The 17775-nt window shown below is 37.9% G+C and overlaps 1 protein-coding gene across 1 annotated transcript in view; it reads right to left on the minus strand.

Annotated features, from left to right (window-relative positions):
• The window catches only part of LOC133655571 (A disintegrin and metalloproteinase with thrombospondin motifs 14-like), a 125665-nt gene that overhangs the window by 40760 nt on the left and 67130 nt on the right, over positions 1-17775 (minus strand). The window contains exon 7 of the mRNA XM_062055849.1: positions 12361-12444. Within this exon, the coding sequence (XP_061911833.1) occupies positions 12361-12444 (84 nt within the window). The remainder of the gene's footprint in view (positions 1-12360; positions 12445-17775) is intronic.

A 17775-nucleotide genomic window follows, 5' to 3' on the forward strand; every position in this document is an offset into this window, starting at 1 on the left:
TTTAACTTTAGCCTACTACTACAACCATATTATTTACCAGCAACATAAAGTGAAACAGAGGCAGAGGTGTCCTGCCACAGTCAGTAACAAATAAACAGAAAACAGTAGTGGTCAAATACAAATAAGGCAACAAGAGAAGTATCCTACACTTCTCTTTTGTAAAGTAAATCTGAACAGCCGATATGGGCATCTACATCAACTATACGATTTGCCTGAGAAGCTGGACAGGACAAAAAATAAAAAATAAAAAAAAATAAAAAAAAATTTAAATTTGTGGCGGACGTAATTCTTTCGTGGCGGGCAGCCACAAATAAATGAATGTGTGAGAAACACTGTGTTATATTTTATATTGCTACTATGGTACATTTTTAGTCTACTTACCTTTGTAACTGAGCTACTGTGTGGAACAGTTTCCCTTGTGGATCAAATAAGTTTGTCTAAGTCTAAGTCTTACCACCTCTATGACATTTCCCTCAAGAGTGGACACTAAGGGGATAGTTTGAGGAACATTCTTAGTGTTTGAAAACAACATTAGGTTCTTCTTTTCAGCATTGAGGACTAGTTTTAGCTGCAGACATGTGTGCTGGACACATCAAAAGATATGCAAAGATTCTACAGCTTTAGCAGGGTTCACACCAAAACTGTAAATTATTGTGTCATCGGCGTAAAAAAATATATACATTAGCGTCACACACATTTTGTCGTAATTCGTCAATATACAGTACAGGCCAAAAGTTTGCACACACCTTCTCATTTGAATGCTTTTTCTTTATTTTCATGACTATTTACATTGTAGATTGTCACTGAAGGCATCAAAACTATGACACCTGTGAAGTGAAAACCCTTTCAGGTGACTACCTCTTGAAGCTCATCCAGAGAATGCCAAGAGTGTGCAAAACAGTAATCAGAGCAAAGGGCGGCTATTTTAAAGAAACGAGAATACAAAACATGTTTTCTGTTAATTTACCTTTTTTTGTTAAGTACATAACTCCACATGTGTTTATTCATAGTTTTGATGCCTTCAGTGACAATCTACAATGTAAATACCGTAATTTCCGGACTATAAGCCGCACCTGACTATAAGCCGCACCAGCTAAATTTAGGGGAACATACAGATTGCTCCATATATAAGCCGCACCCGACTATAAGCCGCAGGGTTTTGATGTGTAATTACCGTAGTATATAGGGGTTCCTGCTACCACGGAGGGGATTGTCGGGACAGAGATGACTGTTTGGGAACGCAAAGCGTCCCATTTATTAACAATAAATCTTTCAATCATTCAATCAAACTTTCACATCTTTGACATGGCGAACAGCATTCGTGCAGAGTACAAATAATACAACGGTGCAAAGTAATACAAAGTGCTCACCTGTACGTTATCAAAATAACCAGCCTACCGGTATATGAAAAGTCAGTCTTTAATCATTGTGTCATCGTCTTCCTCCTGCGTACTAAAACTACCGAAATCCTCTTCGTCGGTGTCGGAGAAGAACAGGCCGTAAATAAGCCGCACCCTTGTATAAGCCGCAGGGACCAGAACGAGGGGAAAAAGTAGCGGCTTATAGTCCGGAAATTACGGTAGTCATGACAATAAAGAAAACCCATTGAATGAGAAGGTGTGGCCAAAATGTTGGCCTGTACTGTACATGATGAACAGGAAGGGTCCTAATATTGAACCACGTGGCACTCCCTTGTGGACATTTTAAAAATCAGAAGACAGACCGTCACATTTAATACCCTGGCTCCTGCCACTCAAATCATTTGTGAACCAGGAAACAACATGATTAGATAGTCCCAAACAAAGAAGCCTACGCTTTAAAATAGCATGATCCACAGTGTCAAAAACATTTGACAGATCAATAAAGAGGGAAGCACAATATTGTTGTTTTTATCAAGAGCAACAAGCATATCATTTATCACTTTGGTAGCAGCCGTGATGATACTGTGCTTTTTCCTGAAGCCGGAATGAAGTTAAGTTTGTTAGAGTACAGGAACTCTCTTAGTTGATCACAGACATAATATTCAAGCACTTTTGACAAAACACACAAATTGACATTGATCACCTCCTTTTGAATAAAGGGGTAACAAAAGCTGACTTCCAAACGGGTGGGATTTCTTTGTTTTGGATTGAAAGAGTAAAAAGAACCATAAGAGGTTGTGCTACACAATCAGCTGTTATTTTCAAGAAGTAGGGCTCTATCAAGTCTGGTCCAGGGGGTTTCTTGTGATCTAGAGCTTTGAGAGCTTTATGCACTTCCTGCACAGTGAAAGGAACAAAATTAAAAAAGCTCTCCAGAAGACATTGGAGGTCCTGTGCAGGGAGTCACAGGGGCTGCTCGTGTGGAGTCAAACAAGGAACCAGAAGCTACAAAATGCTTGTTAAAGCTATTTAGGACCTTGGTCCTATCATAGACAGGGACATAGTTTTTTAAAACATGTTTTGGAAGATCCTGAGGTCTTCTATTTACAGATAGAGACTTTATAACTTTCCCAAATTCCTGTGGATTGTTGAGGTTTTCAGTTGTGACGGAGATATAGCCTTCTTGATAAGAGAACTACATTTATTTCTTAAATATTTAAAATTAGACCAATCAGAAGTAGAATAGTCTTTCCTGGCTTAGGCCCTTTGAATGGGATGGACTCTGACAAATCTGGAGAAAACCAAGGGTTCAATCGTCCAAGGGTTAACACAGAAGGGTGGTGTTCGGGTCTGTGGGACCCGTTTTCATTTTTTATTAAAAGAAAAACTATACAATTAATTAATTTTTCAAACTGAGACTCATTGACTTTGGCTCATTTTCTGTGAAGAACATATATCAGAATACATATTTAATGACCACACACACCATACACATTTCTATTACATATAAGATATCCGGGTCCACTGGAAAAATTAAAAAATTAATGTTCTGTGTACCACACACACACACACACACACACACACACACACACACACACACACACACACACACACACACACACACACACACACACACACACACACACACACACACACACACACACACACACACACACACACACACACACACACACACACAGCAGGCCTAGACAGGAGGAGGACAGGGTGTAGGTACACAGAACATCAGAGGGTCAAATGTGCGAGAAAATGAGAGCAGACAGTGTTGACAAACAATGTTGCAACCTTGTGTGGGAACCGCAGGTGCAGAAACACAAAAGAAGAATCCCTGTGGGATGCAGAAACTGGCAGAGAAATGTTCCGTGCAACGTTCATATTGTTGTTACTCAGCCAGCGTTTGTGGGTCTGATGGACCCGTTGCATTTTGTGGCTTTTAATGCCTCACAATCAAACAATTTTATGTTAAGATACTGAACAGACGTTTATTGGGATAAGGTAAACATCTGTTCAGTATTTTAACATAAAAGTGTTTGATTGTGAGGCATTAAAAGCCACAAAATGCAACGGGTCCATCAGACCCACAAACACTGGCTGAGTAACAACAATATGAACATTACACAAGGTTTAACTCTGAATTTCCTGATAAGAGCATGTTTGTTTACAATCTTAATACAACTTTTCTTAAAATATGCCCAGGCCAGCTCGACATTTGGCAGCAGACTCATTCGCCCCCAATTAACCAAAGGCAAATCATGATGAAAAGCTTGTTCATTAAATATTTTTCAATTTCTCTTACAAATAGTACACGGATCGCATTTGGGGATTTTAGGTTTCCTGCCGGTAGCAACAACACGATGATCGCTTAAATCATTGCAAAACACAACCAATGATGAGAATTTATGAGGGACACATGTTAGGATTAAGTCTTTTAAAGTAGACTTATCAGGACTCTTTACAGAAACTGCATTTAGCCAGTCCCAGTTTAAGTTTCCGGCCAATAAAAGTTCATTGTAATTTAATTTGGATAAAATATGCTCTAAAGATGACAATGATTCCTTGGTGGCAGATGGAGGCCTGTAGCACACCACAGCTGTTATAGAGAGGGACTTAACGAGTTCCACGTTCAAAGCTAAAAACTCCATTTGCTTAGAAATGGATTCAGATAAAACAATTGCTACATAAAATCTACGCCACCCACTTTCTTAGGCCTATCCGTACGATTAACATTGTGTCCAAGAATGCTGATGTCATCATTAGAAATAGATTTGGATAGCAATGTTTCAATTTGTCATTTTCACCCAAATTCTGACTATGTCAATTTTGGGTAATAAGCTGCGCATTAAGATGAGCACATTTTAAACCATTCATTAATTTGGAATCAGCAGGGGTCTGGACACATTTCAACTCAGGACCAGGGTTTGGTTTCACATTTCCACATAAGAGTAAGCATAGAAAAATCATCATCAAACTTCGTTTTACATTACATTTTGAAACAGTCTCATATGTTTCCAATGTTGAAGCCTGGCGTTGCTTTTCTTCAAGTGAAAGTGTAAGTTTGTACTAAGCAAGACAATTTTGATGTTTAGGAAAAAACCCATGCAAATTGAAGTTGAAGACCATTGCCTTTTTCCTGGTCATGTTACACCTTTGTACGGCAACTTGTTGCTAGGCAGAACTAAACTGTGCCCTCTTTATCTGATAATGACAACATCAGTTACAACAGCGCTTCGCAAATAGTGGAGCGCCTCTCACACCCCTCCCAACTAAAAAAACAAATACATATTAGGTTCCTCAATAGGACTTCAGTTTGTGTGTGTGTGTGTGTGTGTGTGTGTGTGTGTGTGTGGGGGGGGGGGGGTCGCTTAGGACGGGCATGACAAAAAACAATTGAGAACTACCGAGTAACACCAACGTCGCTCACAACACATTGGGTTAACTATCATACGTTAAAGCATTTACTTATATTCTTTGTACTATTGATGTGGCGTGTTTGCGTCATCGCTTGTTGCTAGGCAACATTTCATTTTCACTAGAGATGTCCGATAATATTGGCCTTCCGATTTTATCGGCCGATAAATGCTTTAAAATGTAATATCGGAAATTATCGGTATTGGGTTTTTTATTATCGGTATCGTTTTTGTTTTTTTTTGTTTTTTATTTTATTTTATTTTTTTATTAAACCAACATAAAAGACACAAGATACACTTACAATTAGTGCACCAACCCAAAAAAACTCCCTCCCCCATTTACACTCATTCACACAAAAGGGTTGTTTCTTTCTGTTATTAATCTTCTGGTTCCTACATTATATATCAATATATATCAATACAGTCTGCAAGGGATACAGTCCGTAAGCACACATGATTGTGCGTGCTGCTGGTCCACTAATAGTACTAACCTTTAACAGTTAATTTTACTCATTTTCATTAATTACTAGTTTCTATGTAACTGTTTTTATATTGTTTTACTTTCTTTTTTATTCAAGAAAATGTTTTTAATTTATTTATCTTATTTTATTTTTTTAAAAGGACCTTATCTTCACCATACCTGGTTGTCCAAAGTAGGCATAATAATGTGTTAATTCCACGACTGTATATATCGGTATCGGTTGATATCGGTATCGGTAATTAAGAGTTGGACAATATGGGAATATCGAATATCGGCAAAAAAGCCATTATCGGACATCCCTAATTTTCACCAATGACATAAAAATTACTAAAAAAAAATTCAAATCAACAGAATTGCGTGTCTATTTCTCCCAGGTCATGTGACATGTTAATGTCATCACTTGTTGCTAGGCAGAATTAAACTGTGCCCTCCATATTTGATCATGACCACAGCAGGACCTCCCTCTCACGCCCATCACTGTGAGGAGTCAGGGGGTGTGAGAGGCAGGCGCGACTTTCCGGATAAGTGTCATTATTAATTGATAAATACCAATTTTTAAATAGTATTTCATAAAAAATACAATTTCTTGTATTCTTTGTACTGGTCATGTAATGTATTTGTGTCATCATTTGTTGCTAGGCAGAATTCTACTGTGAGGCAGGTGGGACTTTCTGAAATAGAGTCATTATTCATAAAAAACTTTTTCAAAAGTATTTCAGTTTTGGAGGGGGGGGGGCGTGAAAAAGTTTTTGTCACAATAAAACGCCATTGCTTGTATTCTTTGATAATGATCAAAGCAAGGCCTCCCTCTCACGCCCCTTAAAGTGAGGCGTCAGGGGGTGTGAGAGGCAGGCGGGACTTTTCCAATTAGGGTCATTATTCATGAATGAATACTAGTTTTTAAATAGTATTTCAGTTTTGGGGGGGCGTAAAATAGTTTGTTGCATAAAAAATGTAATTGCTTGTAGTCTTTGTATTGGTCATGTGATGTGTCTATGTCATCGCTTGTTGCTAGGCAGAATTTAATTATTCCCCAATGACAGATAAACATTTCTTTTTTCAAATCAGCAGAATTGCTCAAATCCTTTTCCCAGGTCACGTGACATTGTTGTGTCATCATCACTCGTTGCTAGGCAGAATTGAACTGTGCCCTCCATATTCGGGTGGGGGAGTCCTACGCCGACTCAGTCAACAGGTTGGATGTCAATCATGACGGCGCTAGGTAAACAGCACGCCTCTGCTTTGGCAACCAGCAGGAGGTAGCGCGGAGGCGGAGGAGGGCGTAAAAGCACACGCGTAAGCAAGCTTGCCAACAAAAGAAGCTACACCTATTCATGCAGTGTTTTCTTTCTCTGGTTGAAGTAGTACACAAGTACTTTGCGATGTTCCGAGAGCATAGTGGGACGCATTATTGATAAATCATTGCTGCCAGTAGGAGTCAAGTGTCCATGTTCCACATGCTGTAGCGCACTGGTTCTTAAGTCTTTTTCACCGCAGAAAAAAGTATCGTCATAATGACCAACATTAAAATACAGTAGCATAGTAGGCCTACATATTCATTAAAAACCAGGCAGAGGTTTTATTAAACAAGTATGTTTAAAGGCCTACTGAAAGCCACTACTACCGACCACGCAGTCTGATAGTTTATATATCAATGATGAAATCTTAACATTGCAACACATGCCAATACGGCCGGGTTAACTTATAAAGTGACATTTAAAATTTCCCGGGAAATATCCGGCTGAAACGTCGCGGTATGATGACGTGTGCGTGTGACGAAGTCAGAGTAACGGAAGTTATGGTACCCGTATAATCCTATACAAAAAGCTCTGTTTTCATTTCATAATTCCACAGTATTCTGGACATCTTTTGCAATTTGTTTAATGAACAATGAAGGCTGCAAAGAAGACAGTTGTAGGTGGGATCGGTGTATTAGCAGCGGACTACAGCAACACAACCAGGAGGACTTTGTTGGAGCGCTAGCCGCGCTAGCCGCGCTAGCCGCCGACCTCACATTGACTTCCTACATCTCCGGGCCGCCAAACGCATCGGGTGAAGTTCTTCGTCCTTCTGCCGATCGCTGGAACGCAGGTGAGCACGGGTGTTGATGAGCAAATGAGGGCTGGCTGGCGTAGGTGGAGAGCTAATGTTTTTAGCATAGCTCTGTGAGGTCCCGTTGCTAAGTTAGCTTCAATGGCGTCGTTAGCACAGCATTGTTAACCTTCGCCAGCCTGGAAAGCATTAACCGTGTATTTACATGTCCACGGTTTAATAGTATTGTTGATTTTCTATCTATCCTTCCAGTCAGGGGTTTATTTTTTTTGTTTCTATATGCAGTTAAAGCACGATGCTATCACGTTAGCTCGTAGCTAAAGCATTTCGCCGATGTATTGTCGTGGAGATAAAAGGCACTGAATGTCCATTTCGCGTTCTCGACTCTCATTTTCAAGAGGATATAGTATCCGAGGTGGTTTAAAATACAAATCCGTGATCCACAATAGAAAAAGGAGAGTGTGGAATCCAATGAGCCAGCTTGTACCTAAGTTACGGTCAGAGCGAAAAAAGATACGTCCATCACTGCCTCTCAAGTCCTTCACTGTAACGTTCCTCATCTACGAATCTTTCATCCTCGCTCAAATTAATGGGGTAATCATCACTTTCTCGGTCCGAATCTCTCTCGCTCCATTGTAAACAACGGGGAATTGTGAGGAATACTAGCTCCTGTGACGTCACGCTACTTCCGCTACAGGCAAGGCTTTTTTTTATCAGCGAGCATAAGTTGCGAACTTTATCGTCGATTTTCTCTACTAAATCCTTTCAGCAAAAATATGGCAATATCGCGAAATGATCAAGTATGACACATAGAATGGATCTGCTATTCCCGTTTAAATTTTAAAAAATCATTTCAGTAGGCCTTTAATATTGTTGGCCACTGTAACATTACACACAGTTTGAACAGTAACACTGTATTTGAATATTTAATAAATTGATACCATTAGATGTTTGCTAATCAGTGCTGTGGCATATACAGTGCATGCCTTCATATTTGCATATGTGCACATTTCTATTCTCAGCTTTCGAGAGACTCAAAGCGCTTTACATAGTGAAACCTATTATGTACATCTAAACCAGTGTGGGTGGCACTGGGAGTATCGAACCTGGATCCCTCATGTTCCTGGCACGGCCGCTCTACTAACTGTGCCATAATAAAATAAAAATGTTTATTGCAACATAAAAAAATGAGCTGATTATGATCACTGTCGTCCAGTTTTTATACCTTTTCATTTTCAAGTATAACATTAAGTTGCAATTAGAGTTGCATGTCCAAGATGTTAATGTATAGTTTATGGTGTGTTGGCTCGACAGTACAGTCTGTGATGAATCAAGGTTTTTGTTGCGCCCTACAAAGTGTTGGTACTGTAAGTATTGTACTTATTACGCACTAGCTACTTTTATTGTAGAGTGCATCTTAGTTGTCGTTCTCATTAACACATTTGGAGGTTTTGAAATCGCCATGTAAAATTACTAATCAGTAGCATTTGAACAGCAATGTATGTTAGCATCAAGGCAGCACATTTTTGGAAAAACGAAGCCTTTACTCACGTTACAGCGTTTTTTGAGTCATTTTTTGTTGTTGTAACATGGCACTGTTGGCTTTTATGTAAATCAGTGCCTGGTAGGACCTGTGGGATTCGATCGGTGCCAAAAAGTATCCCATTAGGTACCCATCCCTAATTGCTGTTCATGAAAAGCATGTAACTCCACTTGCTTTTCCTATTGAAAACAATGGTAACAGTAGAAGAGAAAATCAAAAACAATTACAGATAGACGGAGTAAATATTGAAAAGGTAAAAGAAAACAAATTTTTGGGTGTAATAATAGAGGATAAAATGAATTAGGGATTTCATGTAAAAAATATACAACAAAGTAGCAAGAAACAAGCAAAACATGTTCTAGACCAAAAATCACTTCATATTCTTTACTGCTCACTGGTGTTCCGATATCTGAGTCATTGTGCAGAAATATGGGGACACAACTACAAATGTGCGCTTAATTCATTAACGGTGTTACAAAAAAGATCCATCCATCCATCCATCTTCAACCGCTTATCCGGAACCAGGTCACGGGGACAACAGCTCTAGCAGAGACCCCAAGACTTCCCTCTCCAGAGCAACATTAGCAACTTCCTCCTGGGGAATCCCGAAGCGTTCCCTGGCCAGAGAGGAGACCCATCTGGTCCTTGGCCTGCCGCGGGGTCTCCTCCCAGTGGGACGTGCAACGAGGACCTCCCTAGGGAGACGCTCGTGAGGCATCCGCACGAGATGCCCGAGCCACCTAAGCTGGCTCCTTTCCAAGCGAAGGAGCAGCGGCTCTACTCCGAGTCTCTCTCGGGTGACTGAACTTCTCACCCTATCTCTAAGGGAGGTGCCAGCCACCCTTCTGAGGAAACTCATTTCGGCCGCTTGTATCTGCGATCTTATTCTTTCGGTCATGACCCACACTTCATGACCATAGGTGAGAGTAGGAATGTAGATAGAGCTTTGCCTTATGGCTCAGCTCAAAAAAGATCAATTAGAATTAAAGCTGCAAGCAGCGTTGGTCGGGTCCGCATTTTGGCAGGTGCTAGTCCTAGGTGTCCCAATACTTTTGTCCAGTGGTAGTCCTGTGTGAGACCTACATAGAGGTTTTTGTTTCGTGTCTCTACGATATTCGTACTTGGAGTTAGAGGAAGTTGTGTCTGTGTCTTTTTCCTAGGTGTCGCGGCACAGTGGTTGTTTTCTTTGAAGGCGCGTAAAATCGCAGCAGCGGAGCAACTTTAGTGCTGAGGGTCTTTGAAGGCTCGTAAAATCAAAACGGTAGCAAGAATCACAACGCCGTCGTCAAATTTTAATCAGAAGGGTTCAATCTCTCTCCTGTAGCAGTTTGAAGCCGAAACGACAAACGCGCTCAGAGGAGATAACGTTTGATGTTTGGTGACCGGTTGTAACAAAAATTTTGTTTTGAAGGAGGAATAGCAAACTTCCTGTTGATTTTTGCTGAAGGATGTCAATCTATGAAATGTAGGTCTAGGTGAGACCTACTTATAGGTATTTGTTTCATGTCTCTAAGACGTTCCTACCGGAAGTTACAAGCAGTTTTGTCTGAGTTTTCCTCTAAAAAGCAATTTTGAGCTTTGGGGTTCGGTTTTTTTTTTTAGATCGCAATTTCCAGCAGTCCAGATGTGTGTGAGAATTTTGGTGAGTTTTGAAGTATTTTAAGGGGGTCAAATTACAGCTCAAAGAGGCAAAAATGAGTTTTTTTAGTACAATTTTGTCTTGAAGGGGAAATTGCCAACTTCCTGTTGGTTTTTGCCCGAGGATGTAAAATTATGAAATGTAGGTCTAAGTCTGACCTACATAGAGGTTTTTGTTTCATGTCTGTACGACCTTTCTAGTGGGAGTTACAGGCAGTTTGTTTTTGTTTTTTCCTAGGGGGCGCTAGAGCGCAATTTTGATTTTTGGGGTTTGTTTTTTTTTATTAACTTGCAATTTTCGCAGGTCCTGATGTGTGTGTCAAATTTGGAGCGCAATTTTGATTTTTGGGGTTTGGTTTTTTTATTAACTTGCAATTTTCGCAGGTCCTGATGTGTGTGTCAAATTTGGTGAGTTTTGAAGCATGTTAAATGGGTCAAATTAGCGTTTTTTGTGGCGGCGGATGAATAAAGAATAATAATAATAATAAAACCTTACAAATTCAATAGGGTCCTTTGTCCCTGTACAAAGGACTCCCTGTGGGAGTCCTTTGTACAGGGTACATGCGGACCCTAATAATACATAATACTGGATATAGAGAACATACAAACCCTTTATTTATCGAATTAAAAATATTGAAATTCAACGATTTGGTGCATTTGCAAACAGCTAATATGTTCAAAGCAAACTATTACCTGCTACACCCAAGAATGTACAATAATTCTTCTCAACAAGAGGAGAAATATAACCTTAGAGGAAAATCTAATATAAAACATTTGTATGCTCGTACAACACTTAAAACCTTTAGCATATCCGTATGTGGAATTAAATTATGGAACGGATTAACTAAAGAAATCAAACAAAGCACCAATATGATTCAGTTTAAGAGACTGTTCAAACTACAAGTGTTCCCAAAGTACACATTACAATAATTATGACAAACATCTTGAACCCTTTTTTTTTGAGAGAAAGATTATTTATGTATTTAATATGTGTTTACTTACTATGGTATATTATTCATTTATTATTTATTCCCCCTCTGTTACAGAGAACAAGGAAATGGGATCAAATTAGGGATGTCCGATAATGGCTTTTTGCCGATATCCGATATTCCGATATTGTCCAACTCTTTAATTACAGATACCGATATCAACCGATACCGATATCAACCGATATATACAGTCGTGGAATTAACACATTATTATGCCTAATTTGGACAACCAGGTATGGTGAAGATAAGGTACTTTTTAAAAAAATTAGTGAAATAAGATAAATAAATTAAAAACATTTTCTTGAATAAAAAAGAAAGTACAACAATATAAAAACAGTTACATAGAAACTAGTAATGAATGAAAATGAGTAAAATTAACTGTTAAAGGTTAGTACTATTAGTGGACCAGCAGCACGCACAACCATGTGTGCAGACTGTATTGATATATATTGATATATAATGTAGGAACCAGAATATTAATAACAGAAAGAAACAACCCTTTTGTGTGAATGAGTGTAAATGGGGGAGGGAGGTTTTTTGGGTTGGTGCACTAATTGTAAGTGTATCTTGTGTTTTTTATGTTGATTTAATAAAAATTTAAAAAAAATTTAAAAAAACGATACCGATAATAAAAAAAACGATACCGATAATTTCCGATATTACATTTTAACGCAGATATCTCTAGATAAAATTGCTATGGTATGAAAAGGGGTAGGATTAAATAAGCTCAGCTTCTTCCTACTCCTTTTCGGACGTGCTTTAATGGAAAAAACTGAAATATGTGATGCATTACAATGTATCGTATGCATGTTCGAAATAAACTGAAACTGAACTGAACAATAAACATGTTTTTTCTTTGTCGATGTCTCACCTGACGATACCCGACCATGATCATGCGGACCAGGACGATGTTGATGTTGGTCCCCAAAGACTCATCGTGGTAGATTTCATCCACCTGCAAGGAGGATTAAACAAGAAACATATCCATCAGAACTGAGACATGTTCACGGTAAATACCGTACGCTCCTTTTGAGTTACTTTTGGCTTATTTTATGTGACTTTTGTTGAAATATTGTGTTAATAGACCGGCAAGGCTCCAATACAACCAGTGATGTTCCGCAGCGGGGCAAGGGAGCGAAAGAGAGGGAGAGGGAGAGAGAGAGAGAGAGAGAGAAAAGGCCCGGCTGACCCAGAAATGTGTCAGCTGCTGTCTTTGGCTTTATGACGACGTGGAATGTACGCTCATGCAGCGGCTCCATTCCCGACGTCCGCTACAACAAGTTTTATTTTCATATATAAAGGTCGCTTAAAAACCCAAAAGCTCAAAAATAAGAGACGCTTTTTTTCTGGCCTTTTAGTCCAGTGTTTTTCAACCACTGCGCCGCGGCACACTAGTGCACCGTGAGATATTGTTTGGTGTGCCGTGGGAAATTATGCAATTCTACTTATTTGGTCAAAAAAATATTGTTTGCAAACCAATAAAACATTCGAAACAGTAGCCTATAGGCCAGAGGTCGGCAACCTAACATGTTGAAAGAGCCATATTGGACCAATAATACAAAAAACTAATCTGTCTGGAGCCGCAAAAAGTTAAAATCCTTATGTAAGTGTTAGAATGACAGCAATCTCAGAGGGTTAGATAACTCCTGGAAATTATTGGCTTAAAAATGCCAAAGGTATAGATGTGTGTGTCCAAGTTAAGGAAAGGACAGGCTTCTAATGGATTTATTACAATCTTTGCAAGCTGGGTAACGTTTGCTGTGGTCTGGAACAACATGGCACACAATCAGAAATGCGGCCAATATCACATACAGATAATGTGTCATGAGACATGCAACTATACCAGGGGTCGGCAACCCATAATGTTGAAAGAGCCATATTGGACCAAAAATACAAAAACAAATCTGGCTGGAGCCACAAAAAATTAAAAGCCATATTACATCTGTCATGAGATATACATTTAATTAAGAGGACTTAAAGGAAACTAAATGACCTCAAATATACCTACAAATGAGGCATAATGATGCAATATGTACATATCGCTAGCCTAAATAGCATGTTAGCATCGATTAGCTTGCAGTCATGCAGTGACCAAATATGTCTGATTAGCACTCCACACAAGTCAATAACATCAACAAAACTCACCTTTGTGCACTCATGCACAACGTTAAAAGTGTGGTGGACAAAATGAGACAGAAAAAGAAGTGGCATAAAACACGTCCTAGAAAGTCGGAGAAAGTTATACATGTAAACAAACTATACGGTGAGTTCAGGGACCGCCAAAATTAGTAGGACAAAACGGCGCTCGCCAAATACTCGAATCAGTGAAGCATGTTTAATACAAACAGTGTGATTTATAACAATTAGGGAGGTTTGTGTCATGTTAGTCCTCCTACAGAAACCATACTAAAACAAAAAAATAGATTTTTTTCCCCTCATCTTTTTCCATTCTTCATACATTTTTGAAAAATCTCCAGGGAGCCACTAGGGCGGCGCTAAAGAGCCGCATGCGGCTCTAGAGCCGCGGGTTGCCGACCCCCGAACTATACATTAATAAAGGCAATTAAATGAACGCAAATATACCTACAAACGAGGCATAATGATGCAAAATGTACACACAGCGAGCCCAAATAGCACGTAAGCATGGATTATTATCACTCCGCGAAAGTCAATAACATCAACAAAGCTCACCTTTGTGCATTCACGCACAGCATAAAACGTTTGGTGGACAAAATGAGACAAAAAGGAGTGGTATAAAACACGTCTTTCTGTGGCAGCGACCGAGAAAGTTGTACACGTAAACCAACTACGGCGAGTTCTAGGACCACCAAAATTAGTAAGACAAAACGACGCTGGCCAAATACTGTCATCGGTGAAGCATAAACACAAACATATTAAACAGTGGGCTTTCTAACAATTAAGGTTTGTGTCATGTGTGTCCTCCTACAGAAACATTATTAAAACAACAAATATATTTTCCTTCCATCTTTTTCCATTTTTGGAAAAGGTCCAGGGAGCCACTAGGGCGGTGCTCAAGAGCCGCATGTTGCCGACCCCCGCTATAGGCATACCTTGGTAAATTGTTTTGTCTTTAGTTTTGGGCGTACATTAGGCTGCTAAGCATGCTACCGGTATACTTATTTTCACCGGTATAACCATTGCTAGAGTTGGTTGTAGTTTGTTTTAGTCTTTGTTTTCTGATAGTACTGACAATAACCATATGATTGCCATTTGTTTGTGATATTGTACGCAGGCATGACGTACTTCTACTTCAAAATAGCCTATTTTATGTGTAAAATGTGTTGCTTAGAGCAGTGTCTTTCAACCACTAGTGTGCCGTGAGATATTGTTTGGTGTGCCATGCAAAATGATGCAATTCCACCTAATTGGTCAAAAAAATACATTTTTGCAAACCAATAATTATAATACGCAAATAATGTGCCGTCGTAGAGTGTCTGTGCGGTCTCGAGATCAGCAGAGGAACCATGTAATACTCTTCCATATCAGTAGGTGGCAGCAGGTAGATAATTGCTTTGTGAGCCTACTTTGAGACAAGATCATTATTGATGCATGGTTATGGTTTGAAGTCATATCCAACAATTGCGTCAGGTATTTGATGAGAACGACTTTGTATTGGCAATATAACCTATTGAGTTTCCTTTTTAATCCAACTCTTTTTATTGGCATTTTCAAATAGAAAAAAGTGCAAGTCGAAACAGTACAATTTTAAAGTCAGTAAATTATTCACACTCTTTCCCTTAAAACCCAAACCGCCCACCCAAACTCCCAACCCACTCAGGTCGATTGAGTTTCATTTTTAACATTTTCTGCTGGTGGTGTGCCCCTGGATGTTTTTCAATGAAAAAAATGTGCCTTGACTCAAAAAAAGGTTGAAAAACACTGCTATGGTCAACAGGTTAAACTGAGGCTCGGCTCTTTGCTGGGGGCCGCATTTGTTCACGTGACCACAGTTGAGCTCTTATGTCTAATACCCAGAATTGTTTCCCAGGATGGCCAAAATAAACATCACAACAAACGAAATTAAGTTAATTCATTTTTGATAGTGTCAATCAAAGGTGGATGTCTTTGTGTACCTAATCAAGTGGCTTCATTGGGGTCATATTTAGGGTACCAAAACAGATGGAGGCAACTATTTATTTGCTTGCCGTCTCAAAATTGGAGCCAATTCACTTTCCATGTTTTGTAAGGGGTTTTTTTTACCTGTAGAGTGGAAAAACCAAGGTCATTTTATAAGCTTAATTATGTTTCCTTGTATCCAATAAACCATATTTAATTGGATTTTACGATCCGCAAAGCATGTGAAAATACCGCATGAAATGTCATAAAATGCCACAAATTCAGTCAGCTATTTTGGAATATTCCACTCCGAATATCTTCGGCTGTTTCCGTAGATTCTTCGTCACTGGAGTGACGCTTCTGCAATCTGACCATATTAGCAGATCAGTCATAATGAAAATACGCAAAAATTGGAAAGAGATGTGTTGTTTATTATTCACATATACTTATGTAAGACAAGGCTTTTTTATGCATTCTAAATCGTAAATAAATAGCTAACAATTAGGGGTGTGGGAAAAAATCGATTCGAATTCAAATCGCCATTCTCACGTTGTACGATTCAGTATCGATTCTCATTTTTCAAAAATCGATTTTCTTTTTTTAATTTCAATTTTTTTTTTTTTTTTTAATTAATCAATGCAACAAAACAATATTATCAACAACAGTATCAATATTAGTACCAATTTCAACATAGCAGTGATTAAAAATCCCTCATTGACATTATCAGTAGACATTTCTAAAAAAAATAAAAATTAAATTAAATTAAAAAGAACAATAGTCACAGTGGCTTACACTTGCATCGCATCTCATAAGCTTGACAACACACTGTGTCCAATATTTTCACAAAGATAAAATAAGTCATATTTTTGGTTCATTTAATAGTTGAAACAAATTAATCAGTTGATAAAACATTGTCCTTTACAATTATAAAAGCTTTTTACAAAAATCTACTACTCTGCGTGCATGTCAGCAGACTGGGGTAGATCCTGCTGAAATCTGAAATTTGTTAAACTTTTAAACTTTTTAGGTTTAATTATTTTACCGTTTCCCCTAAATTAAAGACTTTGTAACTCCCCAAAGGAAGATGGTTAACTGAATACATGTTCTACATATTTGTGTAGTTTCATTTAATTGTATTTGTTATTAGAATATGTTTTTAATTCGGTAAAATAAAATATTCAACATTTAAATATTTTGTCATTTCACTAAGTGACAGAATTTGCTATTCCACAAAACTGGTCCCATTTTGTAATAAAAAAAAAAAAAAGTTTTGTATTTGTCTTGTATTCATTTTTAAATCATCTATTTTTTTTATCTTTAAAATAAACCATTTTTTATTATATAAAAAGGTCAGTAAATGATTTTATATAATTGTAAATGCTTTGAAGTGGGAAAGGGGTAGGATTAAATAAGCTTTGCTTCTTCCTACTCCTTTTCGGGCATGATGTAAATGAAATGATATGAAATTGTGTGATGTATTATGATGTAAATGTGTTCATGTTCGAAATAAACTAAAAGAAAGAAAGAAAGAAACCCTTTTTTAAATGTAATTCAATCATTGTTCACGTTTAATCATTTTGTAATTTCCCTAACTTACAGAATTCGCAACTCAAACATGGTAGATGATTAACACCTCACATTTTGTAAAAAAAAAAAAAAAAAAAGTTACTTTCATTTAACTTTGTTTATTAGAATATTTTTCTAATTAAAAAAAATAAAAAATTAATACAGTTAAAAAAAATCACAGCATTATTTTGTAATTTCATTAAATTAAAGATTTTGCTATTCCACAAACATTTTGGTTCCTATGTATTTTATTTTATTTATTTTTGAATTATCTATTTTTTTCTAATTTAAATAGACCTTTTTTTTTGTTATTTTACTAAACTACATAATTTGCAACATCACCATGGGAGATAATTAACTGTTCCATTTTGTATACAATGTTTTTGTTTCATTTAACTTTATTAGAATATATTTGAAATAAAATTTTATCATTTTTAAATTTAATTAATAAAATAAATTTTACATCGAATTATTTCGTAATTTAACTAAATTCACCTTTCACGTTTTGTAAATGATATCTTGTCACGACGGGGTTGCAGCTTACTGCGGGGTCGTTCTCCCAGGAAGGCAGACGGACTATTCCTCAAAATCAAAGTAGTACAAAAAACGGAAAACAAGGCGAAGGAACAAGGTGCCGATCGCA

This window comes from Entelurus aequoreus, linkage group LG08 (genome assembly GCF_033978785.1).
Source record: "Entelurus aequoreus isolate RoL-2023_Sb linkage group LG08, RoL_Eaeq_v1.1, whole genome shotgun sequence".
Taxonomy (NCBI): domain Eukaryota; kingdom Metazoa; phylum Chordata; class Actinopteri; order Syngnathiformes; family Syngnathidae; genus Entelurus; species Entelurus aequoreus.